The sequence below is a fragment of the Actinia tenebrosa genome, unplaced genomic scaffold (genome assembly GCF_029948245.1).
Source record: "Actinia tenebrosa isolate PJP-AT-01 unplaced genomic scaffold, QUT_ActTen_1.0 PGA_scaffold5__44_contigs__length_20552954, whole genome shotgun sequence".
NCBI lineage: Eukaryota > Metazoa > Cnidaria > Anthozoa > Actiniaria > Actiniidae > Actinia > Actinia tenebrosa.
Genome location: NW_028292582.1, coordinates 11,361,075 through 11,388,772, shown reverse-complemented (window position 1 = coordinate 11,388,772; position 27,698 = coordinate 11,361,075). Strand labels below are relative to the sequence as shown.

General features: G+C 36.9%; 5 protein-coding genes across 21 annotated transcripts; 3 read left to right on the top strand and 2 right to left on the bottom strand.

Moving 5' to 3' along the window:
* Nucleotides 1–91: 91 nt before the first annotated feature.
* On the top strand, nt 92–5,028 carry LOC116304407 (uncharacterized). 17 transcript variants are annotated; one of them, XM_089037590.1, is made up of 17 exons: nt 92–306; nt 539–565; nt 1,046–1,072; nt 1,154–1,177; nt 1,554–1,580; nt 1,692–1,718; nt 1,869–1,895; nt 2,005–2,031; nt 2,137–2,163; nt 2,269–2,295; nt 2,435–2,461; nt 2,639–2,671; nt 2,745–2,777; nt 3,181–3,213; nt 3,403–3,435; nt 3,834–3,991; nt 4,312–5,028. In XM_089037590.1, the coding sequence occupies exons 1-17, from the start codon at nt 176–178 to the stop codon at nt 4,533–4,535; spliced, it is 912 nt and encodes a 303-aa protein (XP_088893716.1). In that variant the 5' UTR covers nt 92–175; the 3' UTR covers nt 4,536–5,028. The 17 variants fall into 17 exon arrangements, with proteins under 17 accessions (XP_088893716.1, XP_088893718.1, XP_088893717.1 ...); XM_089037592.1 differs by lacking the exon at nt 1,692–1,718; XM_089037591.1 differs by lacking the exon at nt 1,869–1,895.
* A 686-nt stretch (nt 5,029–5,714) lies between these two features.
* LOC116304408 (tripartite motif-containing protein 2-like) lies at nt 5,715–7,722 on the top strand. Its single transcript, XM_031714150.2, has one exon. It carries the CDS (start codon nt 5,767–5,769, stop codon nt 7,468–7,470), a length of 1,704 nt encoding a protein of 567 aa, XP_031570010.2. The 5' UTR covers nt 5,715–5,766; the 3' UTR covers nt 7,471–7,722.
* Nucleotides 7,723–7,811: 89 nt separating this feature from the next.
* Nucleotides 7,812–12,077, bottom strand: LOC116304410 (triosephosphate isomerase). The gene is made up of 7 exons (XM_031714151.2): nt 11,874–12,077; nt 11,337–11,460; nt 10,688–10,772; nt 10,056–10,188; nt 9,678–9,763; nt 9,130–9,217; nt 7,812–8,469 (listed from the first exon to the last, which is right to left on the bottom strand). The coding sequence occupies exons 1-7, from the start codon at nt 11,980–11,982 to the stop codon at nt 8,351–8,353; spliced, it is 744 nt and encodes a 247-aa protein (XP_031570011.2). The 5' UTR covers nt 11,983–12,077; the 3' UTR covers nt 7,812–8,350.
* Nucleotides 12,078–17,159: 5,082 nt separating this feature from the next.
* On the top strand, nt 17,160–22,348 carry LOC116304383 (uncharacterized). The gene is made up of 3 exons (XM_031714110.2): nt 17,160–17,254; nt 18,541–18,897; nt 19,973–22,348. The coding sequence occupies exons 2-3, from the start codon at nt 18,562–18,564 to the stop codon at nt 20,783–20,785; spliced, it is 1,149 nt and encodes a 382-aa protein (XP_031569970.1). The 5' UTR covers nt 17,160–17,254; nt 18,541–18,561; the 3' UTR covers nt 20,786–22,348.
* Nucleotides 21,630–26,984, bottom strand: LOC116304405 (uncharacterized). The gene is made up of 3 exons (XM_031714135.2): nt 26,798–26,984; nt 23,677–23,959; nt 21,630–23,290 (listed from the first exon to the last, which is right to left on the bottom strand). Exons 1-3 carry the CDS (start codon nt 26,834–26,836, stop codon nt 22,962–22,964), a joined length of 651 nt encoding a protein of 216 aa, XP_031569995.1. The 5' UTR covers nt 26,837–26,984; the 3' UTR covers nt 21,630–22,961.
* Nucleotides 26,985–27,698: the final 714 nt, after the last annotated feature.

Genomic DNA, 27,698 nt, shown 5'->3' with positions numbered 1-27,698 from the left:
TGACAGCATTGTCAAGTGCTTGATTTGGAAAAACTTTTAACGAGTTTTTTCGTGTAAAAAGATGTAAATTACCAAAGGTTTAAAGATTGAAGCCAGCGAAGTGTAGACTCATTTCTGGCTTGTCGGACAAGCTGAACAGTTCTACAGCTCGACAGGCTTAAGGGACAGTGCAGTCATGAAGATTGACTTGAAGCTGGTTTTTCTTGTCTTGGTAGTTCTGTGTCTAGTGGGAGAGATCAATGGGTGGGGATCCGGAAGATCAAGATCTCGATCAGGCAGTCGCAGTCGATCTGTAAGCAGATCAAGGTACGTAGAATACGTAGCGTACGTAGTGGTAGATCAGTACTATTCTCTGATCAGCCCAGAACAGAGGTTGTTTCAAGATTCGATTCGTGATGACTAGCCAACCTTTCCCTGCCCTAAATCAGCCAGGAGATGGCTTCACTGTATATCTAAGATTCTATTGTTTGTTGTTTTATTTGTAGCGTAAATAATCTTAAATTCCACATTAATGATTCTTTTCTTTACTTCTGTACAGCTATCGCCGATCAGGGTCACGCGTAAGGTGAGTGAGTTCTTCCACTTAACTGGCCCACGTTCAACCAATTCTTCTCGACCATTAAAATTTCTGAATCTGTGAAAATACCATCTTACTAGCAGTTATAGGTTGCTATCAGTAGACGTCACTTCCGGTAATAGCTCTATTTTGATGGCTTGTAGAATCTTGGAGCTGGTTTTGATCTCTTGTTTTCTGGTTTGATGTTGTGAAAATAGTCAAATACAACAGTTTGAGGACTTATTTTGACATGTTTTGACTTAGCATCCGCTAGTTGCCCCCCAGTCAACCGCTTGTTTACCTCCCATTCAACCGCTTGTTTGCCTCCCAGTCAACTCCAAAAAAGTCACGTGATTGATAGTAAGCAATTTAATACCGCCTGATAATGACCTTAAAAAAACGAAAACTATAGAAGAATATTCCATCGATTATCATTTATGTATTTTTCTTTTCTACTTGGCTGTTTATGCGTTAATTCCAATCGTGCAGGAGGTCTGGATACCGACGATCAACGTCGTAAGTATACATTATTTTCCAGATTTTCAATATGAGAACCAAAACACAAAGCAAATATTAAAATGACACTTTTTTTTGTAGGAGAGTTCGACGCAGCTATCGCCGGTAAGTAGAAAACAGGGGTGCTTACCGGTTTGAACGAATGGTATGTGCAAGAGAGTATGAACCAGTTCATTTTCTCTTGGTATGTGTCATTCCAATCAGAAAGTTCCTGAAAACTCGGCCTTTACTTGCGATTGAGATAATCCACTTTTCCCGCTCTTGATCAGTTGATAAAGTCTTAATAGCGAATTGTTATGACTTCCAATTATATTACTAAAGCTGAAACTTTCTGTCTTGGCCGTATGATAAAATCTAGCTATTTTGTCACTATTAGATATTATTACTTATATTATTGTTATCATTTTCAATTTTTTTTTTAATTTTGACAATTTAATAACTTTTCATAACTTTAAATGTAATGTTTTTCCATGTTTAACAGGGTTCGCAGGGCGAGACGTTACCGAAGGTAAGACGGTAGATTTTAATTAATGATATTCATTAATATTTATTTATTTTCATTTTATCTTTTTTTCATAATTTTTAACTAAAAATTATGATAATATTCCATGTTAAACAGGGTTCGCAGGGTGAGACGTTACCGAAGGTAATAATATTTAGAATGATTATATTTGTTTAGACACGATAAGTTTTACAGAGTTGCTGACTATAAATTATCTATTAATATTTTCAACTATCATTAACTGTTTTTCATAACTTTGAACTAATAATTATAATAATATTCCATGTTTAACAGGGTTCGCAGGGTGAGACGTTACCGAAGGTAAGACGTTATATTAATAAATTAATAATGTTTATTAATATTTTTAATATCATTAACTGTTTTTCATAACTTTGAACTAATAATTATAATAATATTCCATGTTTAACAGGGTTCGCAGGGTGAGACGTTACCGAAGGTAAGACGGTATATTGATTAATAATATTTATTAATATTTTTACTATCATTAACTGTTTTTCATAACTTTGAACTAATAATTATAATAATATTCCATGTTTAACAGGGTTCGCAGGGTGAGACGTTACCGAAGGTAAGAGGGTATATTGATTAATAATATTTATTAATATTTTTACTATCATTAACTCTTTTTCATAACTTTGAACTAATAATTATAATAATATTCCATGTTTAACAGGGTTCGCAGGTGGAGACGTTACCGAAGGTAATATTATTTATAATGATTATATTTATTTAGACACGACGGTACATTGATTAATAATATTTATTAATATTTTTACTATCATTAACTCTTTTTCATAACTTTCAACCAATCAAATGTAATAATATTCCATGTTTAACAGGGTTCGCAAAGTGAGACGTTACCGAAGGTAAGACGATAATTATCTATAAATTATCATTCATTAATGGATTAATATTAATTTATAACCAGTCCGCGATACCGAAGGTAAAATGGAATACTGGTTATTTTTGTCTTATTTCATTGTTTTCACAGAAACGCTCATAAATAATAAAACGCTAAAAATTATATCTTTTTTTTTTTTAAGAATCCGCAGAATCCGTAAAATCCAAAGAAAGAGGTAAGAGAGAATAATGGATAACAGAATGAATTGTCTTAAAGGAATCGACTGATCGAACTATTTTTTTTTTTAGGAAAGGATGGTTGAGTAGGACAGGAAGGAAAATGTAAGTTGATAGCGTGAAATTAAGTTAAAGCGTGAAAGAAAAAGTTTCTTTGGGCCAAAAGTCTCAAACGAAAAGAATGACTAGAAGTTTTTTAAGTAAGATATTTCGGAAGATATCAATCGTCCATCATCCTCTCTATAAGTGTGTTATACCTTGTTATACCCTGTTGAAACTTGTTTTACTTTCCCGTGACCGATCGTTTTCTAAATTCCAATATGGCGGCTATGACGTCACACGACCGCCATATTGGTTGATATTCACTGACAAATTTTTAGCCGTGTTCATTAAAAACTATAACTCAAAAGACAAAACTATCGTCCAATATGGCGTATTACAGCATTACATTGAGCAGATTGAATTGTATCAATAAATCAACTGCCTATATTTTTTTCTCGTTTGTTAGAAAAGGATGGTTCAGCAAATCCGGAAGAAAAGTGTAAGTTCATACCGTAAAATATTAACGATATTACTTACCATAGCGATATGTTACCGTCGGTATCCGCTACTTGATTCTTAACATTAAAGACTAATACCTATTCCAGAGAATAAATGGCTCTACATGTTATAACAAACAAAAAATTGTATCAATAAACCAACTGCTTGTATTTTTTTTCTCGTTTGTTAGAAAAGGATGGTTCAGCAAATCCGGAAGAAAAATGTAAGTTCATACCGTAAAATATTAACGATATTACTTACCATAGCGATATGTTACCGTATCCGCTACTTGATTCTTAACATTGAAGACAAATACCTATTATTATTATTTATAAGTGGCTTTGCATGTTATAAGAAACAAAAACAAAAAAAAAAACAACAACAACAACCAACAAACAAAAAACAAACAAACAAAAAAAAAAAAAAGCAGCCATGATGAATGAAATCAAAGACGAACCGTTTTTTCAAGAATCCAATATGGCGGCTATGACGTCACGTTTCCGCCATGTTGGTTCGTAAGAAATGAAACCAATTTACTTGCTCAATTTCAACAATTATTCAAAAACGAAAAATAAAAGCTACTTGATAATATTATAATACAAATTACTTGTCGTTTTGCAGCAAGGCAACACCTCCCCACAGCATCAAGACAAAATCTGGGCTCACGAGACTTTACAACTCGAAAGTCGTCAAAGTTGAGCGAGTCAAGCGACCTTTGAATGGATTCTTAGGGAAGCTTGGGGTCCCACATTCTGGTGTTGTCGTGACTACCGCTTCAGGTAAGTGATGTTGAACCACTGGGAGACCAATCTGACAAACGTTGCGCTAAAATTTTTAGCTTGCAAAAACTGACGCAGGTCTTTGTAAAAGATTGACGGAAGGTAAACATGACACGAGAAAAAGGGCCGCGTTTGGAGTTGTATATGGGACGAAGCGCTCGAATACTCCAGCTTCGAATTGTTGCTCAGGGTTAACCTCAATTTTATGTAAAATATTCACGTGTTCCAATGAATATTTTGACGCTGAAATGAGGCCAACTCTGAGTAAATGAGTCAAAAAAGGCCAACTAAAAGCTTAATTAAGAAAAAATTGATCGTAGGTAAGAGATATCTTGTTCACAAGGGACCCGGATACGGTAAATCGAGCCAGACAGTTGTCACGGATGCCAAAAACATGAGCAAGAAGTGGAAGGTTGAAAAGTCCAAGAAAGTGACAGGCGCAAGGGTAGGAGATTACGTCAAGACTGGCGGGAAAACGTACCGGGTTTTCACGGACAACTGTAATCAGGCCTCTCAACGAATGTACAACAAGATTAAAGGATAAGAAAAGTTAAGATCGACTGACCACTTTTGATACATCGGTTGATTGGTCAAGCACGAAGAATTTAATCGAGGCTAGAGGGTTGAAGATTGAAATAACATAAGCGGGAAACAAACTCGCGGCCCTCGTTCCATGATCGAACTGGAATTATAAATTTATTTTTTTCGAGGGAGAAAAATGTTCTAAGCACAGGAGAGAACCAACTAGCAACTCTACTCACATATAATGGTGAGTCTAGGGAATCGAACCCAGAGATGAGAGGTGGCACAATATAGCAGCGCACATCCACATGTGCTTTTCGAGATTCAATGTACCCACAGCCTTGACTGGACGTTCTGTGTTTGAATATTGAGTCGATGAATCAAAAGGGGTCAGTCTATGATAAACATGACACTGTTGGATTAGAGACAAGACAAGTGAACTTGTACTTTTTAGGCAGTGGCCCAACCTATGGGCAATAGAAACTAGAGAATAAAGAGCATTGAAAAAACGAGAATTTGTTTGATTTATGGAAATACCTAGCCTCCTTCGCAGCCGTTCTTAGGGTCGTCACGCAACGTTTGCGTGACGACCCTAAGAACGGCTGCAAAGGAGGCTAGGAAATACCCGGCCCCTACTGGATAAATAATGATGATTTTTTTATGAATAACATTCATTCATTACCTTGTTGAAAAGCTCAATACTTTATTAGGCAACTGTGAATAGATATAAAATGGGAGCCATGTAGGATGAAATCAAGGACAAATCGTTTTCTAGTTTCCAATATGGCGGCTGTGACGTCGCATGACCGCCATGTTGGTTGATATCAATTCTAAAGGAAATTAATAGTATCCAAAGTTTTTTCAAGGACGCGACAAAAAGAGCGAAATGTTTTGAAATTTTCAAGACGACACATAGGACGACATATAGGATTTTTTAAATAATTTAGGCTATGGTTTGAATAATGTTTTTGGCATTAATTTGTTGTTTTGGGGGGGGGGGGGGGTATTAATCATTTTATCATATTTGTCTTCAAAGTGTTACACTTCATTGAACGTTCATGGAAAAAATACAAGGCCAAATATCCTACACACAGCTCAGTGCACGGAAAAACAATAGCAACTACTTATGCTAATTCAATATTCGTTTTGGTCCGTTAATTTTTTAAATATATTCATTATACATGTGGCCTAACTGGTTACAAAAGGAAAACATATCTAACTAGATTATAAGGACCTTGGCTCATCTTCGGGAAATGGCTTCCTCGGGTAGTGTGGAAGTTAGAGGAGAATTCCCTAGCGAGGAATATCTCTGCCCGATTTGTTTAGACGAGTTTTGTGAGCCGAAAATATTGCCATGTCTTCATAATCTTTGTCTAAAGTGTGTTGAAGATCTCGCTAAGTCGGGTACAGAGAGCCGGCCTCATCGCTGTCCCTTATGCCGTTCGAACTTTCGTCTTCCCGTCGGTGGGCCAAAGAATTTACCAACTAACACAACGATTATAAAACTATTAAAAGATTCTCCGGCTCAAAAAGCTAAAGCAGAGATAGCTACAGCTATTACAGACTGCAAAGCAAGGTTGGAGGCGATAAATGATTTATCTCGAAGAATAAAGAAGGCTTTAATCCATGAGGGAAATAAAATAAAGCAAGTTATCCACGAAACTGCAGAAAATATCATCGAGGTTATCAAAAGTCAAGAAAGCCAGCTCTTCCAAGAAGTGGATGAATTGGTTGAAAGAGAAGCATCTGTCCATCCATCCAAGGTCTTAATACGACGAACAGAAACTTTGGTAAATAACATCGATGATGTTATAAAACAGAATGAATTAAGAATATTACTAAACGACAAAAAAAGTTTTCTAAATCATCTAGACGAAGCTAAATCTGCGGCAACTAGATTGCAACAAGTTTACCAAGGATTAGATTTAAGGACATCGACATTGGAGTTTAGAAAAAATCGGGATTTTTCACAATGCTTGAGTAGATCTTCATTCGGGCATGTAAATCGTAGGAACAAAACAAAGAGCTCTAAAATGCAAGGCATAGAAAAAGGCTTATCTGCTGGTTTGGATATAATCAAGCCTGGGACTCGCTTTAGAAGTTTAGGTGTACCCGAGGCAATGGAAAAGAAATTTCACCCCTTCGCAATAGCAGCCAGTACACAAGGAAATATTGCCGTTTCTGACCAAGGTTCGCATTCTGTGTTGCTGTATAAAGACAATGGAGAATTCTTAACACAAGTTGGAATAACAAGAGGGTCTAATGACGGAGAACTTGAATGTCCGACAGGAATATCATTTCTGAGTCCCCACATAATGACTGTTTCTGATGGGTGCTTGTTCGGGAACCCATCGCGTCTACAAGCATTCGATACATCCGGGAGGTTCGTCCGTTGCCTTGCAAGATTATCCAAGAACACACATTGGTTTACGCACGTATCGACTCTTAAATCCCAGCAAATTGTCATCACATGTCAAAACGTAGCACCAGATTACGAGTCGTATGTTCAAGTCTTCAACACCGATGGAACCGTTTCGTTAGCATTTGGTGCAACAGGGGAGGGAAAACTCCTATACCCTAGCAAAACTGTGTATTTAAATGATGAGTTTTACGTTTCCGACTGCGATAAGTCGTCTAATTGTTGTATGATTAAAGTATTTGACTCCAGAGGTCGCTACGTGAGAAGTTTTGGTGAAAGTATGTTGAAAAGTGACGCAGAGGAACATCGTTGTTTCCCACTTGTTATCGAGTCTGATCCCCATACTGATACGATCCTAGCATACAGTGGTCTGTTTAGGGTGATCCGATGCTATAAGCGAGATGGAAGCTTGGTATCGTACTATGGGACTATCTCAGGTATCGCAGACATGGCATTGACTAACGATAGAAGACTGTTTGCCATCTGTGATGGTAGTGGAGAATTCCCTCATAGTGTACAAATTCTATTCCATACGTAAGAACTTTAGTCTACTGCTGGACTACTAACCAAAAGGTTTCACGAATGAGAAAGTAAGAAAGAGGAAAAAAATGGAGAGAGAGAAAGCAAAAGAAATTTTGAAAATTATTAAGATTAGGCTATTAAGTGCTACCCTCTTTTAGAATAAGAGAGAGAGTGTGAGAGTATGTAACTGTTCTAATAAGCTTTGGTAAAGAATTTTTTCAAGTATTTCCCGAAATTTTCAGTAAAATTCAAAGAAACTTTTGGAGCTTTGTAATATTTTTTTTCTACATGAATACGGAGCCCGAGGGATCAATGTTTTGTCTTTATATCGCATGGTTTAAGAACATGGACCTTAAAAACTATTCATTGTTCTTTTAATTTCATTTCTAATAATCCATCGATAAAACTTGTTCCTTAACCAATAACACATCCTATAAATTATAACAATATTTTTAACCCTATTCGTATCTCTAGAAGATGCACAAGAAACAGTACCAACGAACACGAAAATGAGGCTAGCAGAATTTGATCAAAACATAGCATCAACTTCATCATAAATTAAATCTAAATCTAATGTTCCTGAAATAAGAATCCTCATTTGAAATCAACTGCAAAGCAGAAAGCAAAAACAAAATTCAATAATACAACAATAAAAATATGATTAAAAATAATAATAATTAGAAAGAAAAAAGAAAAAAATATGTTCAACTATGGACAACTAGCCTCATTTTGGTGTTTCTCTGTACCAGTCTCCTATTCATCTTCCAGATATATGAATACAGTGTGTAATCCACTTAGAGGGGAGGGGTCAGTCATAGACCAGTTACCTTTACAAATCACATGTTTAATTTTTGCTCTGAAGCAGCCAATTAGAGAGTAGCTTCTTGCCCTAGCTCTTAGAGTCTTGCATTGACAATCTGGACAAACTCTGGTTTCAGTGAAGCCCCACCAACGAGAAAGCCATCAATATCTGGTTCAGAAGCCAGTTCATGGCAGTTTTTAGCATTTACAGAACCTGGGGAAATAAAAATATTGGCTTAGGCCTTAGGCAACACAGGAAGTCCATGCCTATTCAAAGTGACATTAAAAACCCAGACATTTCCTAAAATGAAAGTGTCATTTCATTTGCAGACATTTAAACAAAGACAGAGAGTCACAAATTTATATCAGTTGGGAAGGTGAATTGCTACTCTTTCTAAACACATCTATTCTTTATGAAACACTTTATTGCTTGAGTTATTGATTATCATTAGGATGAAGTAAAATCATTAGCAAAATTGAAGTGAATTGAGGTGAAGTGCTACCTTTTCTAAAAACATTATTTAATTTATTTTTTATGAAATATAAATAAATAATAAATTCATTGCTTTAGATATTGATTATTATTTGTGTGAAGAAAAGTTTTATTTATTTATTTATTTAATAACTTTCACCATGATAAATAATAGTAACATAAAAAAGCTAAAAAACATGGTGAGGGACATACAACAGAGCAAGGCTCCAAATTAAATATGCCCTACAATAAAAGAGATATAATGAAATAAAAATATTACAAGATATATCAAATTCATGATATAGAGTGTCAACCACATATCCGTGAAATAGCCCGACCAATAACACCAAAAGACAAAAATTTGGCACTTCATGTCTGAGATCTGAGGATTGCGTGACATACCTCCATAGATGATGCGAATCCCTTCAGCAACAGCTGCTGATACATTCTTTTTGAACCAGTCACGCAACTGTTGATGTACCTCTTGTGCCTGTTGCATCAAATATTAGATTATTAAGAATGAGAATAACCTTTTATCATTTTGCCCTTCCTACCCCAACCTTCAAATTTTTTCAATATCTTGAGACACCATCTGGGCTGATCTAAGTCAGGGCACAGATACTTCACAGATAGAGCCCTGAAACAACCTCTGGGCTGATCTTAGTCTGGGCACAGATAATTCACAGATAGAGCCCTGAAACAACCTCTGGGCTGATCTAAGTCAGGGCACAGATAATTCACAGATCAAACTCAGAAACATGCAAGCACTGGGTTGATAAAAATCAGGCTACAGCTAGCTCACAGATATAACATACTAAGTTTGAATGTGACGTACATGTAGAATCTGGGAATCAAACCCAAGACCCCAGAGACCCCATTTCCATTGCCACCAAGGTCCCACCCACAGAGACTATCAGACTTGGCTATCTTCACCTCATAAAGGTACTAACCTGTTGTGGAGTAGCTGTTTTTCCTGTTCCTATGGCCCAGACAGGTTCATATGCAATAACAACTTTGCTCCAGTCAGAAACCTTGTCTAGTGGAAAACAACATAATACTGGTGAAATATGCTAATCTTGAAATTGTTATATTCTTCAGTGCTTTAGATAATGTCATTTGACTGCAAGGGTAATCAGCATAATACTTTCATATGACTGTACTGGCAAAGTTGATATTGTCACATGACTATTAAATTAGTAATGTTGATACTGCCACATTCACGACTGCACTGGTAATAGCAATACTTTCACGTGACTGTACATGACTACTGGTAATGTTGATACTGTCACATGACTACCACATGTTTGAAGTCCTTATGCACAACTCACCTGCAATAGCTTTAATTTGCCTAAACACAACTTCAGTGGTTTTTCCTGTCTCTCTTTCTGACAGCAATTCTCCAATGCAGGCAATGACCTTGACATCATTAGCTAAAACATGGGCTACTTTCTCCCCTATCAGCTGAAAACAAATACAATTTATAATATTATAGCCTTAAAGCTGAATTTTGCATGCTAGACTGATGTCAAATGAGTAGGAACTTGTAGATAAATTGGAACACCGTAAAATGCTTTGTGAAACTGACGTTTCGGACGTTAGTCCTTCGTCGGAGTAAGTGATGATGTCAAATGAGTAAGTTTTGAAATTTAAGCAACACTTTAACATACCAAATCAACCTCAGATCCCAGAACAAAGTGAGAAACAAGCGTAATACTGAGCACTACACCATGACTTTGATTAGGCAAAACAAAAAAATAAGTGTGTTTCCTGTTCCGTGACCAACCTAATTTTCTTGCAGATTTTTGGCACAGGGTTCCCAGTAAGCTCATTTCCACTGTTGTATCAGTAAAAAATCCGACCTACTGACCCCAATTATTTTTCTCATGTAAGGGGAAACACACTTATTTTCTTGTTTGGCCTTAAATAGACCAACTATAAAATGAATGGCATAGCATTTTACCTCATCATTTTCTCCAAAAATGTTTCGTCTCTCAGAATGACCCAGGATCACCCACTCACAGTCCAAATCTTTAACCATTTCTGGACTAAAGTTAGAAACAAGCCAAAGAAGACACAAACTGTAAAATCTGTTTACACTTTACTGCTATTTCCATAAACATGTCAACTCTGTAGTTATGATTTTCTGGCTGGGATCTTGGTCTTACACTGCAGCCAGTCAAATATGAAAGGTGCTGACTGATAAGTTTTGATTGATCGCAGAAAAAAAAACAAATTTCAGTAGCAGCTTGCAGCTAGGCCGCTTGCAAGTTTATAAAAATAGTTGTAAATGGTTAATACAAAGCCATAGTGCTAGCGGCTCTAGGAGAAAGGGATAGAGGGACAAGAAAAACTGGGAGCTAAAAGGGAGCAGGAAATAACAGGGTTGGGGATTGGAGAATGCTCTCTGGTAAATGAGCGAAATTCTCCAGCTTAAACTCCCATTTATATCTAGCTTAGTGATTTATAAAACATTCACTTAGACTCTCTGGCTGGTTCATGATCTTCTTCCAACATTTCAAAACTTTAAGGATGAAACCCGTGGGATTGATTATTTTATAATCTTTCCCCGAGACATAATAAATTGAAATCTCGGTTGATATACGACCAACCTTATTTCCCCCGTAAAAGCACCACTTGCAACCTTATAACAGTTTTGTGCTGCGACACCAATCTCTGGCTTGGCTGAACTTCGAACATAGCTCAGGTAGAGGGATGGAGGGGAGATCACTACCTCTGAAGAGAAAATCAGTAATATATTAACTGCAAACTACAAAAATGAAAAGAAATTTTAGGATAAAAGTATAAGCTTGAATGATCAAAAGGTAGATTTTTCTAAGAATATACAAGAAATATAAAAGTAGAATTTATAAAACTTATAAGCCTGTTTATCAAAATAATAAGCTTCATATAAGTTTAAAATAATAATTTTAACTGAGCCCGAAGCACAAAATAATTAAACACATAAGCTTTACAAGAGCAGTAAATCATTCATATTTTATATTTAAAAAATCAAATTTTAAATTAAATTGAATGTGCTAACAAAGAAATATTTCTCGTTGTTTCTGATTTATTTTCAAAACATTTTGTACTTTTAAAAACAGATTTTTGACATTATTTTGAAGATCAATAATTGGATAATTTCAAACCTGTATCAGCAGATAGCGAGTTGTCGTGAAGATTTTTCAGGATTTCATCGATTTTAGCCTTACTGCCATTCATCTTCCAGTTACCACCGACAAAGAATTTCCTACCCATGGTTATATTTTCAAGGTTTTTGGAGGAGATTGGAAAGAAAAGACAAGCAGATAAAAAACTAGTTGCTATCTGCAACAGGAACGTGGAAGGTGGACCAGGTGGACTGGGTTAGAACACACAGGGTTCCCACACTGTCAGATATAACACCGGGATATGAAAAAAAGTACTGTGCTCTTTCCTCGGCGTCTGCGATAGCGAGGTCTGCGGCGGGGCGGGCGGGCGGGCGGGCGGGGCCGGGCGGGCGGGCGGGCGGGGGCGGGAGGGCGGGGCGGGAGGGCGGGGCGGGGAGCGGGGGCAGCGGGAGGGGAGGGCGGAGGAGCGGGCGGGGGGAGGAGGGAGGGAGGGGGAGCGGGGAGCGGGAGAGGGGGGGGGGGGGGAGGGAGGGCGAGGGGCGGAGAGAGGGGGCGGGAGGGGGGGCGGGCGGGGGGGAGGGGGGGCGCGGAGAGGGGGGAGGGCGGGCGGGCGGAGGGAGAGGGGGCTGCTTCGGGAGGGGGAGAGGGGGAGGGGGGGAGGGAGGGGAGAGGGGGAGGGTGGGGTTGGGTCTGCGAGGGAGGCGAGGTGCTCGAGGGGGGAGGCTGCGAGTGGGGGGTGAGGGGGGGGTGGGGGAGGGTGGAGATGGGAGGGAGGTTGGGTCTTTTCTCTCTTTGGTTTCTTCTCTCTTTTCTCTTTCCTCTTTCTCTCTTTCTCTCTTTCTTTCTCTTATGACGGTTGCAAAAGTGTGGAACTCGTTACCCCAAAGTGTCAGACTGTCCAATAATTTAAAATCTTTTAAGAGGAATCTTTCGTCTGTTGGTCCTTAACACTTTAATTACTATAATATTTTGGGGGTAGATGAGAATGTATTTCATAAATCTGTCTATATATTCTTAACGTTATTATTAATTTTTTATATATATTACCTATGAACTCGGTTTTCATGAAAACCAATTTGTACATTGATGAAATTTCCCGAGATTAAATAAAAGACATCTCTCTCTCTCTCTCTCTCTCTTTCTCTCTTTCTCTCTTTCTCTCTTTCTCTCTTTCTCTCTTTCTCTCTTTCTCTCTTTCTCTCTTTCTCTCTTTCTCTCTTTCTCTTCATCAGCGGCCTTCATCTTAATGAAAAAGGCAATGCAGCTTTAGCTAAGAACATTATGAATTATCTTTATTCCGATTGAATTTTACATAATAGTACCTCCAGCAATCTTGATCATAATCTAATACCCAAAGTGAGGGGTTTTAAGGTTGCAAGTTTGAATATTGTCAGCTTGCCACTGCATTTAGATGAAATTAAATTACTTCTTGAAGATCAAGTGCTGGATGTACTTGCCTTGAATGAAACTAGACTCGACAACTCTATTTCTGATCATTTCTTGTCTATTGATAATTATACCTTTGTTAGAAAAGACAGAAATAGATCTGGTGGAGGTGTCGGTTTGTATATTCATTCTAGAAATAAATTCAGGATCAGGCATGATATAGTTAATTGTGATGAGCAGCATGAAATTATTAACATTGAAATTTTAAAACCAAATAGTAAACCTTTTGGCATATGTGCTTTTTATAGACCACCAAATTGTAACAGAAATTTTTTCGAGTCGTTTGAATGTATAATCCAAACTTATGACCAGGAAACTAAGGAATTAATGCTGATTGGTGACTTAAATTGCAATTATTTGTGTAAATCTGATCCTAATTTATCAATCGTCAAATTTATCTGTGATGTTTATCACTTTTTTCAAATTATAAAAGAGCCCACCAGGGTAACGCGAACTTCCAGTACTTTAATTGACGTAATATTTACAAATATGCCTGACCGCATGGTAGCATCTGGTGTTTGCCACTTAGGCATGAGCGATCATAGCCTGATATATGCTATAAGGAAATTTGCGGTTCCCTCAAATATTAAGTGTCATAAGTATATTACATATAGATGCTTTAAGAATTTTGATTCGAATAAGTTTAGGACTCAGCTGAGTTCCATAGATTGGTCTCTTATTGACAATTTGTCTGATCCTAGTGAAATGGTAGAGCAATGGGAAGAGGTTTTTCTTCGAGTTGCTAATGCTCATGCTCCCTTGAGAACACGTAGGGTTAGAAATAACCACTCTCCTTGGCTCACTGGAGATATCAGACAGCTAATTATTCATAGAAATTATTTAAAGAGACAAGCAATTAGATCTGGTGATCAACAATCCTGGAGTGAGTATAAGAGCTTTAGAAACATGGTTACTAACGAAATTAAGAAATCTAAAGTTTCTTACTATCACTCTAGAATTAAAGACAATTATGGAAATCCTAAAGCACTGTGGAAAACAATAAATAACCTTACTGGTAGAGGCAATTCTACAAGTAATTCCATCACTGAATTAAAAATTAACAATTGCACTTTTAATGACCCAGCAGAAATTGCCGACTTAATGAATAATCATTTTTCCAGAATTGGCAATACACTGGTCGCAGAGATGGAGAGAGGTATCATTGATTTCCAGGATTTCCTCAGACCAGTTGAATTTAATTTCAATTTTGTGGAGATCTCTAGTGACTTAGTTCTGAAGTTTTTAAGCAATATGCCAACAGATAAAGCCACAGGACTGGACAACATATCTTGTCGGCTTTTAAAAGAAGCTGCTCCCATAATTGCTCCTATCATAGCTAATATCATAAATACGTCATTTGCTAAGGGAATTTTCCCTTCACTTTGGAAAAGAGCTAAAGTGATCCCTCTACATAAGGCCAAGGATCGTAATGATCCAAATAATTATAGGCCAATATCTATTCTCCCTATTTTATCTAAAATTTGTGAGAGGGCAGCTTATGACCAATTATATGCCTATTTTAATAAATTCAATCTCTTAACTAAGTATCAATCTGGCTTTCGACCCTTACATTCTACTGTTACTGCTTTATTAGAGGCTACAAATGATTGGTATACTAACATGGATAGTGGCTTAACTAACCTTGTAGTTTCCTTAGATTTAGCGAAAGCCTTTGATACTGTTTCACATGACATTCTTATTTCTAAACTTAAGCACTATGGGGTTGGTGGAGTAGCATTAGATTTCTTTCGTTCTTACTTAACTGATAGAAGTCAATGCTGTACCATTGAAACCTATACCTCAAATCCAGTAACTGTAACGAGCGGTGTTCCACAGGGCTCGATTTTAGGTCCGTTACTGTTTATAATTTATATTAATGACTTGCCTCATTGTCTCGAAATTAGTCAGCCTCGTCTTTATGCTGATGACACCCTAATTAGTTACGCATCAAAGTCAACTACTGAACTCTATGATAAAGTGAATTTAGATTTACTGTGTGTCAGTGACTGGCTATTGGCTAATAAGCTGAGTTTGAATGTAGTAAAATCTGAATATATGTTAATTGGATCAAATTTTCAGCTTTCAAATTTGGGAATTTCTTCGCATATCATGATTAAGGATCAAGAGGTAAAGAGGGTAACCTCTTCAAAACACCTTGGTGTGTATATTTAGATCAAAACCTAACTTGGGATGTTCATATTGAAAACTTATGTAAGAAAACTGGCTCTTCCATTAATGGTTTAAAACAAGCCAGAGATTTTGTCCCTCTTGATACCTTAATACTTATGTATAAGGCTCTTATTCAACCGTTATTTGATTACTGTGATCTTGTTTGGAGTAATTTAAACAAAGGCCTAGCAGACCGACTTCAAAAGTTGCAGAACAGAGCTGCCCGAATCATAACCTTTCAGGGCTATGACATAAGGTCAGCAGACATTTTGCAACAATTGAATTGGGACCGCTTGGCTATAAGACGCGAAAAGCGCCTTTCTCTCATGATGTATGATATTTTGCATGAAAATACTCCATCTTATTTACAGGATCTTTTCTCAAAAAGTAAGGATTCAAATGCTTATAAATCTAAATTGAGAAATATCGAAGATAAATTAGAAATTCAAACCATTCCAAGGACTGAATTCCTTAAAAAAAGTTTCTTCGTGGTAGAGAGAAGTGCTTAAAGTTACCGAAACCCAGCACTGAGTTTTTAAAAAGAGCTCTCTCTTATGACGGTGCAAAAGTGTGGAACTCGTTACCCCAAAGTGTCAGACTGTCCAATAATTTAAAATCTTTTAAGAGGAATCTTTCGTCTGTTGGTCCTTAACACTTTAATTACTATAATATTTTTGGGGGGTAGATGAGAATTTATTTCATAAATCTGTCTATATATTCTTAACGTTATTATTAATTTTTTATATATATTACCTATGAACTCGGTTTTCATGAAAACCAATTTGTACATTGATGAAATTTCCCGAGATTAAATAAAAGACAGCGCGCGCTCGTCTTGCGGTAGGGGGGGGAGGTCGCGGGGCGGAGTCGGAGGGTCGTTGCGTTGTGGGAGGCCGGCGTTGGGGGGTGGTGGCTGGCTGGAGGGCGGGCGCGCGGGGCGCGCAGCGGGCGTGCGGCACGCACGCACGAGCCTCGGCTGAGGTTGGTGCGCTCTTCCTGCCGTCTTTCTTCTTTCTTCTTCTTACTTACTGTCTTTCTGTCTTCCTTCCTTCTTTCTTTCTTTCTTTTTTTCTTTTTTTCTTTCTTTCGTTCCTTCTTCCAACAACAACAACAACAACAACAACAACAACAACAACAACAACAACAACTTTTTTGTACCACTCTCTTATAGGATTTACAGCATTTGCTTTTTATTCATTTTCTTTCTTTCTTTCTTTCTTTTACCTTTTTTTACCTCTTACGGCTTTGTTTTCTTGAATCAGGAAAGAATATCGTCTCAAGACTTTCTGTCAGTGTGGACCATTTTATCATATTAATGTTATTGTTACGTTTCTGTGGGATTCAACTGATGTAGGACTGCATCGTAACTGTTATTTAATAGCCTTGTTCCCCGTTGCGAGAGGAAATTGCGAAAATTTCAATTTCCATCAACTTAGAGAGATGTGTAGAGCAAGCCACAAATGCTATGAACAAATATTTGTTTGTTCGTTCGTTCGTTTGTTTGTTTGTTTGTTTTTTATTTTTTTGCATCTAGAAAAGGAGCTATATGAATTTGTTAATTTGTTACATAAATTTTGATAATCAAAAATTAATTGCTAAAGATCGGAGTTTTTGTAGTCCCAAGAATATGTTTATCTTGTGTTACCATGGTGACACGTCATTGAATTAAGTCCCACAGTTCTTCACCAATTAGAACTGAACTCTTGAAGCTGATGCCGTAGGCTTTAGGAGTCCAGGTGATCTTTTTCTCTGCATAATTCAGTTCTAGTTCATATTTTCATCCTTTGCACGTCAGAATAAACCAGGTAAGGCTCTTTTTAAGCAAAAATATCATTTAAAAAAATAATTATCCGACTTTTATCTATAGTCGATGCCTTTAGTCGATTTATTACGAGGTACATGTTTTGGGTTGTCTGTTAAGAGGACATTTTTTTCAATAATGAGCAATAATGGCAAAAAGCGCCAAAAACTAGACTTTCGTATGAATTTTGATCCCAATTTTCGTTTTGGGTTAACACTCAAAACCTTTTTTAAACAGTTACAAACTGATGTACTATGATAAAATGCCTGTTTGAAGCGGTATTTTCAATTGCACAGATGTTTTGTTATAATTGTGTTAGAATGTTGCTTTGTCAGGCTTTTTTTATAGAAAATATATGGGAACTAAGCAAATAAAGGCCTAAACCCGCTCATTTTCGAATAAAATTTTTGCTTTGGGTTAACAACTTTGATTTCAATTTAACTTTCCGAATAACACGATTTTAACCTTGTACAACAGCCTTTCTCCAAGAAAATAGTTTTTGGCGCTCACTGCTTGAATACGAAAAATAATTCTCTCTTAATGTATAGATAGTTGGAAGGTTGGATATATAGATCTTATTAGACATTTTGTTTTAAATAGATATTTTTTATGGCGTGAAAATGCGTGACGACGCTGAATTCGAAAGCGGCTGCAGTGGGGGAGACTAGGCAAACTACTAAGTCGAGAAAAATGTCTAATAAGTTATTTTGGTATTTATTTCAATTGAGCTTACTTTTTCTCGAAAAGAAGGCTTCAAAACGATTTTTTTCTTTGAACTAGGTTTTTTCAAAACCGGTTTTTTACTGTACAAAATAACCTAGAGTACGAATATCGCAGGATATTTGTACTGTTCCAGGGTTTCTCAATGATACTTCATATACGGCTCTTATCCTACCTTAGCAGATTTAAATAATAATTCAGTCAAGATAATAAGATATCCTTTACATGTTGAACTACTGAAAAAGGTTTATCTGGCTAATTTGCAGTTTTAAAAGCCATCCAAAACAGTTAATTTTTCAGTTATAAATAATTTAATTCGCCTTCTGTCAATTGCCTTTAATTATGTAATTCATTAAGGATATAAGGTTTAATGTTTCTCTTGAAATAAAGCCAAAATAATTTCCATTTGAAAGAGCTAAAAAACATAAAAAAGAAATGATTAAGTTACATATATTTATTTTGATAATGCTGCCACAAGAGAGAATTTCAATACGATCGAACTAGCTACGTGTGTGGTGAACAAAGAAAATAGAAAGTACATGATATTAATTTCTATAATCATTTTTTTAGATTTTTTTATCCAGTTCAATAATGGTGACCCTGTGGACAATATTCTGCTTAGTTTACTACGTATCCATGACAACGGCTACCCAAAACACGTGTCCAGTCGTCCGATACACCGGATCTTTCAGGGCTGCTGACAAAGTATCTGACTACGCCCTCCTTGGACATTCTTACAAGAATTTTACAACCTCCATCATCCAGGAGTGTTTTAATGACTGTGTGATGGACTGCGCATGCGTGTCCTATCAACTGTTTGGTACACGATGCGAGCTGATGGACGAGGACAGACAAACAGAACCAGGACACTTTAAGGAAAAGCTTGGATACCAGTATTACGAGCTTCAACAAAAGTTTAAACAACAGGTGAAAAAATAACTTCATCAAGCTAGATTTGCAATGTATCATGCTGTGAATATACAGGTGAAAATTAATCTAATGGCTCAGTAATTCACGCTGCTTATTCAGCAATTAAGCGGAGCCATTCACTAAGCACGAAAACACGCCTGTCCATTCTTGTGAGCAAAACATGTAAGCCATTTAAATAATTGTCACTTTATATATGCGTGGCGCGTGACTTTGAATGGACTTCGTAATACAAGCAATTAGTAAAAATACGCAGGTGATTATAAAAGTCTCGAGCGCTGATTGGTCAAGAAACTCACACTATAATCACCTCGAGCGAAAATCCAAAAAATGGCGGCTAGCCGCTTTGTCGCTGTTACCGGAAAAAAAATGCCTTTTATCTTCTTTTTTTCTTTTTTTGAAAGAATCACCTGTGTATTTATACCAAAACAATTATTTGCCTCAGGCTCAGTGATTATTGGGGAATATTAAATCTCGCCGCTCGAAGACTCGCGTCTCGGTAAATATTCCCCGATAATCACTTAATAATTGTTAAATAATGAAATACAATAATATATGTACAGGAAATCGCATGGCCTTCAATACAATTCTTAATTCAATAGTTATGAGTGACCATGTTTTGAAAAAGTCTTTAGGCGATTAAAAGCACTTAAAACTTTCGAAGCCGGCTTGGCAATTATCTATTAATTTTATACGATCTTTTCACCAAACCTTCCTGAAAACAGAAAGCAGTTGTTGTTCATCAGTTTTGTCAGTTATTTTCACATTTGTCGCTATGCGTGTTTCCCACAGCAAATGAAGTAATATAGATATTCATATGGAGTGCAATTAACGATTGATTATACTGCTCTCGGCCAATCAGAATTTGGCAATTTTGTTGAGCGTAATATAAATGCGGTAAACTAGAGCTGGATTTTTACAGGTGGGAATGGCAATTGTATATATATGTAAGCATTTTGTTTAAATTGTTTTGGATAAATAGTACGAAAAGTATCACACCTTATCGCAATTTCGCTCCGTATGTTACACATTCATATACAAAGCCCTCTCTAAAATTTTGAATCTTCACTTACAGCATACTCCAGCATCTTGTGCGGGACACTGCAGAAATGGCTGTTGTAGATTTGTGTCTTGTCTCAACGGAGGAACCTGTATCGAGCAGTGTGACGACGTCAAGCGAAAGTTCAAATGTCAGTGTCGTTCAGATTTCACAGGCAAAATGTGTGAGCATCCCATGACTTGCGCTGCTTATGGTGCAGGTCGTACCAGTGGAGAATACCCCATCACTTTACCCTCTGGGGACAAAATTAATGTTTTCTGTGACTTCACGTCTGAGCCGGGCTTCGTGTGGACTCTGATAGAATCCTTCGCGTTTTCTAAACATCTTGATTACAAGACAAAGCCATTTACTGTCGACTTTCCTGTCAACCCTACAGCTCCAACATGGGACAACTACCGTTTGTCGAGGTCGGTTATGTTGTATGTGAAAAGTAATTCAACTCTGTGGAGAGCTACTTGTAAGTACGACACGGATGGTCTATCCACACGGGACTACATGAAAGGGTTGCTGAAATACATGGATATTTTGGCTCATCAAAGTGGAGACGTGTGTGCAAAAGTGCTGTATATTGACATAAGAGGTATAAACTGTACCGAATGTACCACACATTTTCGTCAAAGTAACCGTCATCCATATGTTGACTGCGCCTATGGACGAAACAGCCTGGGATGTACGTTTGATGCTAGTTCTGGCGGAGTGCGAAAAAACAAAGACGGTTATTGGTCTTGGGATGATAACTTCGGGTATTATCATGTTCATAATCCAAACCATCGGTGCTCTTCTTCGTCTTCCTCTACAACACAGTGGTGGCTGGGGACACCGGTGTAACCAGCTGATTATCCATCCATCCATCCATCCATCCATCCATCCATCCATCCATCCATCCATCCATCCATCCATCCATCCATCTATCTATCTATCAGATCCATCCATCTATCCATCCATCCATCCATCCATCCATCCATCCATCCATCCATCCATCCATCCATCTATCCATCCATCCATCCATCCAACCTAACCATCCATCCACTTACTATCAATCCACATATCCATTTATCCATCAATCCATCCATCCATTCCACCTACCTATATATCTAACCTTCCAATCAGTCCCTCTATCCTTCCATCCATCCATCCCATCCATCCAACTTTCCTTTCTTTTCTCCCTCCCTCCATCTTTCTATCCCATCAACCCTCTTCATACCAGAGGATACTCTGCAAAGAAATCATCTTGTAAAACATCTTGACTGACGCTTCCTTATCAAGTGCGCATGTGCTGTCCACGATGTTCTGATCTATGATCTGATCTATGATGTATATACACGATTAAAGGCGCGATTACACGGAGAAATTTTCTTTGCAACTTGTCTCGCAATGGCGTTGCAACACAAGTTGCATTGAGCATTGCAGTGTGTAACCAACAACGCAATTTGAAAAGAATGTCTTAAGACAAGTGGCAGCAATTGTTGCCAAAAGCAGTATTCGGTTTTTCTTTTGGCAACGATTGCGCCTCCATTGCACCGTGTAAACACTCTTGCAACTTGTGTCGCAACGCTGTTGCGAGACAAGTTGCAGAGAAAATTTTCTCTGTGTAATTGCGCCTTTACCCTCGACTGCTTCAGACATGCATTAACCAGTGCTTGCTTTACATTTATGAAGTAATTGAAAAATATTACTATCGTTGCACCTTTATTATCACAGAGGGTTTTCAGGGCAGCCAATGTTAAAGGGCAGAAACAATGAGATGACAACATATTTTAGTCATTTTCTTAAGGAGAAAATTATATTTATTATTGGGTTAGGTGTCTATAGACTTCGCTTTGATCAGAAATTGTTCACGCGGGCAGCACGTTCAAAATGCACCATAAAAGATTATTGTATAAAAATGTCTAAAAATATTGTTCTCGGAAATCAATCAGAAACTATACTTAGAATTTCCTTTAATATACCTGTTTAGAACTCTAGACTTGTATTCAGGTTAGTGGCAAGTTGTAAATCTCATATTGTACGTTGTCCATATGCCCTTAGTTGCACGGGGATTTGTATATATACCCTAAATGAAATTGTTTAACCAGTGAAGTATCTATTGGATTTTGGGAGCATTAGAAGCGCATTTCATCTTTCTGAGACGAAATTACGCAGCTTTTTGCTTCCATCAATCAGGCATTTACTAACTTAGCTCAACTCAGACTGTTTTACATTTGATGGACGGCAACAAAAGCACGAAGAACTATCCTACGCCAGGAGTTGTCTTGGTCGCAGAAACAAGGAAAGCGCGCTAAGTTAGGATAATGACAACAATTTAACATCGTACGTACGCTGTCAATTAGGATGTCCTATATATGTTATATATATATATATATAAAATATACCCTAAAAACGGTTTATCAATGTGAAGTTTGTCTTTAAAGATTTTCGCGCATTACATCTTTCTGAAAAGATTTGACAACCTCGCACGACTGGGTTTTTTCTTCCGTCATGTCAATAAAGAATTCACTAACTCAGATTGTTGTAATTTTGAAGGAAAGGAAGGAAGCCAAAGCACGAAGAAGTGTGCTGCGTATTGAGTTGTTTTAAAATATATGAAAAGCGCGGTATTACCTATAAACCTATAAAGGAGAATTAAACTTTGCACTTATGAGTTTTTAAAGGTCTTTTGCAACGAAGGAAAACGTTCAAGAAGTACTTACGAAAATGAACGGGTAATTGGACACGGAAATGCGTCAGAGATTAAAAACTATCTTTGGCAATCTGTTGGCAGGAATTTTGACTTAACGCAGGAAGCCCAAGCCTTAAAAGTGCTCACGGCGTCAATAACTGGTTTTCATACCTTCATATTGGTTAAAAAAAGACGTCATTATTGCCCTTTGTTATAACATTTAACATTGCCGCGTTCTCTTTTGTTGTTTTATTCGCATGGGATTGATTGAAAACCAGCAATAGCACCGTGAATACGTCACAACTATAAAAACTATACTGGGCTACCTGTGGTGATATAAACTCATTAGTTGCACCAGTGTTTGATTATGAGGTCATCAGGTGGCATGTGATTGGTGAATGCTGGTAATTCATTAGCTGCCCGGATGTAATCCCAGACTCGAGTGAACTTTTCAGGAATCTCGAATTTGTTGACTTTTCCAGCGACTCGTATCAAGTGTAACAGAGGAAGGAGGTAGCAATCGGGGAGTTTAATGGTATCTCCATCAAGGAATCTTGTTTTCTTTTCTTTAAGTTTAATATTCAGCCACTGCAGCTCTTCAAGTAGTTTTTCTTCCCCACTATGGTTTTTCAACATCTTACGAAATGCTGAAAGGAAATTCCTTCGTTGTATGTCTGCAAAATATAACATGAAAATGATTTTAAACTGAAAATTAGCTGTACCGTGCAAGGCCGTCACCGTGCCATGCTCAATAATCATCATCACTTGAACCGTCATTTCGCGTGCTGTGATTGGCTTAACGAATGTCGCTAATTGTAGTTGACGTACCTCAATGCTGCATTTTGATTGCATGAAATGACTCTCGTACCTAGACCCTACGCATTAGCCAAATCGTAGTCTAATACGATTACAATTTGACTAATGAATGGTCTGGGAACGAGAATAAGAGATCGATATGGTAAGCTTTAGCTTTGAATCACGTCCCACGCAGCAAACGTCTAACACAGGCAACCCAACCGCAATCTATCTCGTTGAAGAGAAGTCTTATCAGAATACTTACTTAACGCTGACTTGGAAAAACTTTTAAGTGGCGGATTGGGATATGTTTCGTCCAAGAATTCCACTATTTCCTCTGCGTCATCGATGGCACGATAAGGCTCCTCATTACCATAGATGATTGCTGGAAGCTTCCCTGACGTAACGAAGTTGAGAAAACTTCCCATGTTTTTCTGATGCGCATCAATGTGGATGATGTTTGGGTGGATATTTTTAAGTTCACAGATCATCAGGATTTGATGCGTTGAGGGTAGTGGCGCCGCCACATTTTTGTTATAATCAGCAGCCTGGAAAATAAATAAATAAATAAATAAAACACGAGTGAGTCTAGATGACCTGTATGGGCCTGTTATATAGGGGTTTTGCACCATCACGTGACGGCAGCCATGTTACATGGCAGGAACAATACAACTGTTCTACATGATAAAGAATTCAATTCTTCATTTTCTGCTATCTAACCAGCCCCAGCTGTATAATGGGCGCCTGCACGTGATAATACAAAACCTCTATTCCATTCTCTAGGTAAATTTAGACTATACTTATTTGAATTTCCTTGGAAAATCGTTTTCAAAAACCTTTTTTGAACTTTCTACGAAACATTCTTTAAAATTACTACAGTATCGAGTGAAATCTTTCTTTGAAATCTCAAGTAAAATATGAATAAAATTGTTATATTCAGAAAATTTGTATCATTTATTATATTCTTTTTTATTGTATTTTTTAAAATTTCTTCAAAGTTAAAATGATAATAATTTCCTGAGAATAAAATGTATTTAAAACCTCGAATTAATCGGCGCTGCTGTTTTCTTTTTTACGAGCATGCGCAGTTACGTTTATGTCAGAATCCACTTTTCTTGGCACAGTTTCCAACCACGTGACCAAAATGACGAGACCCGATTGGTTATGACGTTTAAGAACTTTGTAGAAATTTTAAGTGATTATAAATCAAGTTGGCTGTCAAATGGGATTCAGTTTGCTTATAAAGTCGTCATATTATGACTGATACGTGAACAATTTGTTTAACCAAGCAGAACACAATGTCTAAACGTCCGTAAAAATATTCCCACGCCTTGTCGTTCAATTTGTAATTGAATATATATTAGTTTGAAATATTATGTTCAGTAAACTATCAGAACTTAATTTTCCATTATGTCAAGGAATGCCAAAGAAATTTAAGTGCAAATATCAAAAATTTAGTTTTCACACTCGAGTTTAAAGGGCCACTTGGACGAAAATCGCTCCAAAATTAAAACTCTTTCATTCGAGCTGGACCTTTGCTGAAATAATCTTGAATACATTAAGAACCACCCACTAGAATATCTTTCTGATATTCGAAAGGAAAGGGCCAAAATTTTACGATTTATTTTCGTCCGCCATTAATTTCTTTGAATCACAGAATTCGACTCAAGAAGACTGGCACGAGTACTTATGACGTCATTTACTCAACCCAAACCAAAACATTGGTGGGTAATGTATGTGCCATGTTCGTAAAACTCGGTTTATTTGGTTTATTCAGAAAATATATAATGTTTCATTCGGTTTCCTAACTACTATATGACCAAACAATGTCTAGGCGCTGAAATTTTTCAGTTTCAATAATACTGACGATCATAATTCGAACATTTCAATACATCTCGGCACGCCAAGAATCACAACAAAGTAGGACGCATGGACGAGATTCTAGCGGTTCCATCGCGCGAAGTGACTGAGATATTCGGGATTTATTCGAATCATTTTAAGGATAACAACTTTTCAAGGTATATTTACATACAAGGGCAAAGAGCAACCCCACAAATTGGGTCCGCGAGACATCCGACACAATGAAAGAAAAATCTACGAGCTGAGTCTCGCGCGAGTAATAAATAAGAAACCTTTGACATGTTCTATTACAAAGATGATATTAGATAATCGTATGTTTGTACCTATTCAATGCATAATAAACATTTTGAAGCAAATAATAACCGTTCTGTAGTAAATCAGCTAGGAGAATTACGAGCTCACATTCTAAATTATTCGGCACATAGATCTAAGTATATTGTCACAAATCTTTATATCACAACGCAGAATTCAAAAGGCAATCGGTTGTTTTCATAACATCAATCACTATTAGATTACATTGCAACTTCAAATTTAAGATCTTTATATCATGGACAGTATGTAGCAAATACAAATAATGAAATGAACGTAAGGAATTTTTATGAAAACCTCTTCCCAAGCATTGCTTCTTCTTCTAGTTCGGCTTCATCTTCATAGATTATAACTTATGGTTCTAACTCTTCAGGAATGACAAAGCGAGCGTCCAAAGGAGTTTCCATCATATTTGAAGAGGTATCAAAGGTTTAAAAAAAGTCTGTTTAGAGATTCTTTTCACGATAACGCGTTTAAAACATCAAATAAACTTCAGGTAATCTAACAAGAAATGTATAGTCAAAACGACGCTAACATGACGGTGTTGAGTAAATGACGTCACAGCGTAAAACTGCTGTACATAATGACTCGTTGGCCGTGAGTCAAAAAATTAATGGCGGACGAAAAAAAATCGTAAAATTTTGGCCCTTCCCTTTCGAATATTAGAAAGATATTTCAGTGAGAGGTTCTTAATGTGTTCAAGATTATTTCAGCAAAGTTCCAGCTCGAATGAAAGAGTTTTAATTTTGGAACGATTTTCGTCCAAGTGGCCCTTTAAAATCATGATTATTTTATATGCATATTTTTTAAAACTGAATTGATTTGTGCAAGGTAATGAATATTATGACCAGTTGATTTTGAATTAAGCTAGATGTAGTCGTAAATATCTTAAGGCTATCTACCATATTAAAATACTACAACCCTAACTAAAAATAACTTAAAATAATTCCAGACAAATGAAATCTTGCATCCATAGTTAGAATTTCATAAATTAAGATTAAATGGGGTTTCTTATTAGCTTAATATTTTTTAGAAACAATTCAATTGTAAATACGGAATACATTTTCCATTTGGAGTTGTTTATCTTCAAATATTAATGTAGTGTTTCTAAGACAAAAAAACCCAATGGATATAATATTGAGAAGCAATGTCGAGTGAAGTCTGAAGTATAAAGTAGGTCATTTTAAGTGTGGGTCTTCACGATCAGTAATACTTACTCGCACACAAATGTTAAGCCTTTGCTCCACTTCTGCCATGTCTGCAAATCTGTTTATTTAACTCCAGCAACGGATAGCAATACAAAGTTTTAAGTCCACTCCCTTCTACGAGTTTGGTATTACAGCTCTGTAGTTAAACCTTTTTGACTTGTCCGCGTCTCGTATAACAAAATAATGAATTTATTAACGTGTTTTAGATTATATATGAAGTCATGCTTGTCTTCTAGGGTATTCAATTGAACTTGACGTCACATGAACCTTGCCAGAAAGCACTAAACGCATCCAAATGGAAAGTTGATTATAAAAACTACTTAAAATCATTTTAATATGCTTATCTTATATTCCAATTATTATATTAACTCGTGAAATTTTTATTATTCAAACGAAAAGTTTTACTAACTTTTGTTGGTCGTTATTGCATTCAGCTGGTGTGTTTTGTATATGGATTTTTTCCATAATGATTCTCGATATTCAAAAGATTCAAGTTTTATTGTTGCTAAGGGCTATAAACTTCGAGAACACTCTAGCCAACGAACCAAATAATGGCCATTTGTTTTGAAAATTCCGAATATTTTACAAACACTGACTTGGCTTTCTAGATCACATACAGGCATCCAGAGGTGAAATGCTAGCAGGATTTCTAGATTTTTGGCAAATAAAGAAAAGACTAAGAGAAAGCTTTAGACTTTTAAAGTTTAAGTCATTAAAGATAGATTGGATTTGGGTATGAAAAACAAAAAAATTCGTAGAATAGGAATTAGTGTGAGATTTTTTGGCACTGAAATGATTTACGGCTTTCAGCATTGTAATTGGATGGCTACACTAGCCCTTTGTTTCTTGTGCCAGCGATTGGTTAGGAGTTGGAATTCGGAAGCCTGAATTTAAAAGCCACCTTGCAACT

Coding starts and splice junctions, on each gene's coding strand:
- LOC116304407 (XM_089037590.1), top strand. CDS start 176: ATGAAGATTGACTTGAAGCTGGTTTTTCTTGTCTTGGTAGTTCTGTGT. Junction 307..538: donor CGATCTGTAAGCAGATCAAG/GTACGTAGAATA, acceptor ACTTCTGTACAG/CTATCGCCGATCAGGGTCAC. Junction 2,462..2,638: donor AAAGTGAGACGTTACCGAAG/GTAAGACGATAA, acceptor TTTTTTTTTAAG/AATCCGCAGAATCCGTAAAA.
- LOC116304408 (XM_031714150.2), top strand. CDS start 5,767: ATGGCTTCCTCGGGTAGTGTGGAAGTTAGAGGAGAATTCCCTAGCGAG.
- LOC116304410 (XM_031714151.2), bottom strand. CDS start 11,982: ATGGGTAGGAAATTCTTTGTCGGTGGTAACTGGAAGATGAATGGCAGT. Junction 10,773..11,336: donor GCTTTTACGGGGGAAATAAG/GTTGGTCGTATA, acceptor TTCTAACTTTAG/TCCAGAAATGGTTAAAGATT. Junction 9,218..9,677: donor AAACAGCTACTCCACAACAG/GTTAGTACCTTT, acceptor TTGATGCAACAG/GCACAAGAGGTACATCAACA.
- LOC116304383 (XM_031714110.2), top strand. CDS start 18,562: ATGGTGACCCTGTGGACAATATTCTGCTTAGTTTACTACGTATCCATG. Junction 18,898..19,972: donor AACAAAAGTTTAAACAACAG/GTGAAAAAATAA, acceptor CTTCACTTACAG/CATACTCCAGCATCTTGTGC.
- LOC116304405 (XM_031714135.2), bottom strand. CDS start 26,836: ATGGCAGAAGTGGAGCAAAGGCTTAACATTTGTGTGCGA. Junction 23,960..26,797: donor GGCTTAACATTTGTGTGCGA/GTAAGTATTACT, acceptor TTTATTTTCCAG/GCTGCTGATTATAACAAAAA. Junction 23,291..23,676: donor TTTTTCCAAGTCAGCGTTAA/GTAAGTATTCTG, acceptor TATATTTTGCAG/ACATACAACGAAGGAATTTC.